Source organism: Arabidopsis lyrata (assembly GCF_000004255.2).
Source record: "Arabidopsis lyrata subsp. lyrata unplaced genomic scaffold ARALYscaffold_201, whole genome shotgun sequence".
NCBI classification, from domain to species: Eukaryota; Viridiplantae; Streptophyta; class Magnoliopsida; order Brassicales; family Brassicaceae; genus Arabidopsis; species Arabidopsis lyrata.
This window is the reverse complement of record NW_003302413.1, coordinates 1-5,355: the sequence shown is the minus strand read 5'-3', so window position 1 is coordinate 5,355 and position 5,355 is coordinate 1. Positions and strand designations below refer to the sequence as shown.

Genomic DNA, 5,355 nt, shown 5'->3' with positions numbered 1-5,355 from the left:
GATCACTGGATGAAGATGGAAAAGTTCTTAAGAAGAAGCTAATGGTCGAGCTGTTTTAAATTAGGGAAAAACTAAGTTCAATTAACTATGTCTGATAGGTCTGATTGAACTATGTTTTTCATTAGGCATATGTTTCTGTTAGCTAAGTATGTGTGTTTATAAATGTTATACTTCTATGTAACGTATGTGAACCTTGTTCAACTTCTATGCTTATATTGATAATGAATCAGTTATGTTAATTGAGGTTTGGTTTCAGGTTCAAGAAGACATGGGACTTGATTCTATGGCTCTGAAGAGGAGGCTGATAGCTGTTACTTTGGAGGCCCATTCACCAGTTTGTGGACCTTTGGTAATGTAACTTTTGGATTGTGAGTCACATGACTTTGTTCCTTTTGGTATCAATCGAGTATGTAAGCTAACTTTTGCAAATTGTAATCGAAAATGTAATGTCAACAGAGTCACATGTCAGGTTTGGATTGTAGGCGAGAGTCACATGTGTTTGGATAGTAGTATTAAAGCGAGAGTCACATGTGTTCGGCTTGTATTATTAAAGCAAGAGTAACAAAATTTCTTAACATATATATGTGATTCCTACCTTCGTTTCTCTCATCAAAATCAAACATCCCATAACTCTCATAAACACTACAAAAATCCCTTTCTCTCCTGTCTTGGAAAAACACTTCTCTTCTCTCCTTCTCTACAATTTTCAACCATATAAACCATTTCAACCATTCCGTTTTTATGGCATCGTCTTCCAACAATTTTGACTTTCATAATTCATCTAGTAGTGATGATGATTTTTTTGACCAATATATCGACCCACAAATTGATAATCTATGTGATGGGATCGAAGAGGTTATTCCGACCGAAAGGAAGAAGCGTACTTATATAGAAAGAAATCGGGAAGAAGGGCACGAACAGTTGTGTAAGGATTACTTCAATGATAATCCGACTTTCACGGAGAACCTATTTCGCAGAAGGTTTCGCATGAACAAGCCATTGTTCCTGCGTATTGTGAATCGTCTCGCAGCAGAAGTGTCATATTTTCAACCAAAAAAAGATGCCACTTTCCGGAATGGTATATCACCGCTACAACAATGTACTGCAGCAATTCGACAATTAGCATATGGGGTTGCGGCCGACTCGGTTGACGAATATGTACGTATTGGTGAAACGACGGCACGTAAATGTTTGGAACATTTCGTCGTTGCAATAGTTGATTTGTTTGGCACTGAATACCTACGTCGACCCACAACAGAGGATCTTGAAAGGCTACTCTTTTATGGAGAAAAGCGGGGTTTTCCTGGGATGGTTGGAAGCATCGACTGCATGCATTGGAAGTGGAAGAATTGCCCAACCGCTTGGAAAGGAATGTATTCACGAGGGACCGAGAAACCAACAATTGTCTTGGAGGCGGTAGCTTCACAAGATCTCTGGATATGGCACGCCTTTTTTGGAGCGCCAGGTACAAGTAACGATTTAAATGTTCTTGCTCAATCCCCAGTATTTAATGACATTATTTACGGTCGAGCTCCCCAAATGAACTACTATGTCAACGGAAGGGAGTATAATTTGTCTTACTATCTGACGGATGGAATTTACCCCGAATGGGCGACATTTGTGAAATCCATCCAACGACCACAACACCCGAAACATCGTTTGTTTGCAGAACATCAAGAAGGTGCACGAAAAGATGTTGAGCGTGCATTTGGAGTCCTGCAATCTAGATTCGCCATGATTAAAAATCCATGTCGGTTTTTGTCGAAAGGTAAAATAGCATATATTATGAGAGCATGTCTCATACTCCATAATATGATTGTCGAAGATGAACGATATTCATACACTCTATATGACAAAGAAGAATTCGAACAAGACGAGATTCATACGTTTTCAGTCGAAATGCCTACAAATCTCGAGGGTCTAGGTGATGGTCACACAAGAATTCGTGATAGACAAGCACATCACCAATTAAAAGAGGATTTGATTGAGAATATATGGACTACATTTGGTAATGAATAATTTTTTTAAACTTTGTATTAATTAAATAAAATGTTTGTAACCTTTAATTAATATGTTTGTTTGTTTTTAATGTTTTTCATTTATATATTTAATGTTTTTTTTTGTGTAATAACTAATTCGAATAGTATTTTGTGTTTTATTTTATTTCCATCTCTATTTTAATATAACTTACTTTTTTAAAAAAAAATTTCAATTTTTAAATAACATTTAAAGTTTTTGATTATTAAATTATTATTTCTTAAGATCTAAACATGTTCTACCCTTAATCAATTATTCTACAAAAGATCTTAACTAAAGCTCTTATAATATTTTAATAATATTTTCAATCTAAGATCAATCTTCAAAGATCTCACGTTGCATATGCCCTTATAGTTGAAAACTGCGGTCTAATCATAAAAAAATTCTCCATCACATTTTATCATTGTGTTGATACGTAAATAAACAACATATGTTATGACATCCATGAAATGTATCATAATTATTTGTATTAGTATCGTCATCGTGTTAATTGTACATATTCTATACTATGCGTGTGCTAAATATAAAGGGATTAAATTAGACGTCTAGTAGTTTCTTTCATTTTCCATATAAAGGTGGTGGAGTCTTATCAATTCTTAATGTCAACTTTAGGTGAGATTCCAATAACCGGTCATTCCAATTATATTTGACGTCATTCATTACGAGCTGCGTTTTGAACCGAACAAACCAAAAACATAACACAATAATTGTTAGATAAGGCTTTTTTTAAATTGATTCAATTGAGAATTTGAGATGGTGATGATAATCATTAAATGAAATTTACTACATAGATGTCCTGTCTGGTTGTCTCTAGCTTAATTCAGTAGTGGTTATCTAAACCGGATTTAACCAATCGATACTAATTTATATGTAATTGATTAATTAATTAAACAAAAAAACATAAAAATCTACCGTTCAGCAAAACTTGTCAGGTGGACTTTTGGTAGGGACATTGGCCACGTGATTTCTACATTTCTAAATTTCCACTCTTTTGTCTCTTCTCTTCATAATTCTCTTTCACACCATCCAAATTCCAAATTCCAAAACCAAAACTAAAAAAACTCAACACACTCTTTCTCTTCATAACTCCAAAAACACTCACAAATCCCAACCTAAAAGACTCATCCGATCCATCACCGGATCTTCTCATGGAACCCGCCGCTTCCGGGTCACCGCAACCCTCATCCCCATCCACATCACCACCACCACCACCACAACCAAGTCGTTACGAGTCACAAAAACGCCGCGACTGGAACACGTTTCTACAATACCTGAGAAACCACAAACCACCCTTAACGCTAACTCGCTGCAGCGGTGCACACGTACTCGAGTTCCTCAAGTACTTAGACCAGTTCGGGAAAACCAAAGTCCACGTGGAAACCTGTCCTTTCTTCGGCCATCCGGATCCACCATCTTCTTGCTCTTGTCCTCACAAGCAAGCTTGGGGATCTCTCGACGCTTTGATCGGACGGCTTAGAGCTGCTTACGAAGAAAACGGTGGACGGCCCGATTCGAACCCGTTTGCTGCACGCGCCGTTAGGATTTACTTGAGGGAAGTCAAAGAGAGTCAAGCTAAGGCTCGTGGGATTCCTTATGAGAAAAAGAAACGGAAACGTAAACCTACCGTTACCTCCGTTAGATTGGATGTGGATTTAACGAGTAGTGTCACCGGAGACGGGAGTAACAGTGATTCTCCGGCTACCTCCGGAGCCGTACCTTCCCTAGGTTAATATTATTAGACCTAATTTGCTTATTATATCTATATATATATATATATATATATATGTTATCTGTAAATTTACATTTTTTTTAGTGTAGTCGCTACAATTTAGTTATATATTCTATTTGTTTCAAAATATATGATGTTTTAGCATTAAGCACATATTTAAGAAATTATTTTTTTTTTTAAAAATTATCATTTAATATTTAATTTAATAAAATTTAACCAATAATATAAAAGACTGCATAACATAAATAATAATAAAATATCAAATGCATTTAAAAGTTATTTAAAAATTGCATAGAAAATTGTAAACATCCTATATTTGAAACAAACTAAAAACTCTAAAACATCCTCTAAAATGAAACAGAGTGAATACATTTTTAGTTGATCGTAAAAAGACATTTGTTCCGGAGTTGCTATATAGTTATTAATTTTTTTTCTCTAGATTTATTATTTATTGCAAATTTATGAGAACTGTTACATAGAAGATTTTACAACGGACAATTCCTTCCGACTCTTATTAGATCCACGATAGACGACACTTCTTTCTTCGTGCTCTTGACGGACACTTTCAATGATCCACAATATGACGATACTTCTCTCTGCGTAGAATCTTGACGAACGACAATAATTATATATCGCTGGAGATCTCCTGCACATTTGCCTCCATTAATCTGCAAATTTATTAATAAATCGTAATATGTAGGACTCGAACCCCAAACCTCTTGGTGTAGAAACATTAATTAATCTTTAGTCAATCAATAGGCCAAAGAAGCTATATAGTTATTAATATCTTTGAAGTTAGTGGTTCATAGTATATACTACTTTTTTAACGAAGATCTTCAATTTCTGATATGAGGATGAGATTGTTCAGAGAATTAATGAAGACTATTTTAGATTCAAAATTTTGTGAAAGTGATGAGAGATATAACCAACGATGAATGAAAGAGGTGAGACGTTTTTGTCTTAGTGTGTATGTTTTTTTTTTTTTTTTTGTGTTTTGTTGTTGTTAGTATATATATATATAATTAAATCCATATACGTTGATTTTTATTTTGTATCTATTTGATTATTATTGGGTTGAAGAGCAGCTTTCATTCTTCACACAAAGTTTTGATTTTAGTCTCAAATATTTTGTCTCTGTCCGATATGTCCTACACTCCTACTATATATTCTTAAATCGATTTCGTGACAAATCATCCAATTATTCAAAGCAATAAGTTGTCATTTTTTTTTTTGATAACCCAGTGTCCAGACCACACAGTGATTTGACTAGTCCACTGGGCCTAAGCCCACGTCACAGGGATTTTTAAGCCTCCACTTAAGGACCCCCTGATAAACTGGTGGTCTAGGGCGCCTGTGCAAGTCCGCATATAAATTCCCAGGTGGCCACAGGAGTGAGAGAGCGAAACTGCGTCTGGGGAGGATCGATCCCTGGCCTAGACCAACATGGCGATCCTTCCAACCAAACGAGAACCACTCGCCCACCACCATGTGGTTTAAGTTGTCATCTTTACATTTCCATTTACTTTTTTTTTTTCAAAAACTTTAAAACTACATTTCGAGTGAATTGGTAAAACTGTTTTTAAAGTGGA

At 35.4% G+C, this 5,355-nt stretch overlaps 2 protein-coding genes across 2 annotated transcripts in view; both read left to right on the top strand.

Annotated features, from left to right (window-relative positions):
* LOC9298814 (putative nuclease HARBI1) overlaps positions 1-2,039 on the top strand; it is a 4,363-nt gene extending 2,324 nt beyond the window's left edge. The window contains exon 4 of the mRNA XM_021016723.1: positions 257-2,039. Within this exon, the coding sequence (XP_020872382.1) occupies positions 742-2,019 (1,278 nt within the window). The 5' untranslated portion in view covers positions 257-741 and the 3' untranslated portion in view covers positions 2,020-2,039. The remainder of the gene's footprint in view (positions 1-256) is intronic.
* Positions 2,040-2,949: 910 nt separating this feature from the next.
* Positions 2,950-3,793, top strand: LOC9298815 (protein LIGHT-DEPENDENT SHORT HYPOCOTYLS 6). The gene has a single exon (XM_002862691.2). The coding sequence runs from the start codon at positions 3,186-3,188 to the stop codon at positions 3,765-3,767; it is 582 nt and encodes a 193-aa protein (XP_002862737.1). The 5' UTR covers positions 2,950-3,185; the 3' UTR covers positions 3,768-3,793.
* The last annotated feature ends 1,562 nt before the right edge of the window (positions 3,794-5,355 follow it).

Coding starts and splice junctions, on each gene's coding strand:
- LOC9298815 (XM_002862691.2), top strand. CDS start 3,186: ATGGAACCCGCCGCTTCCGGGTCACCGCAACCCTCATCCCCATCCACA.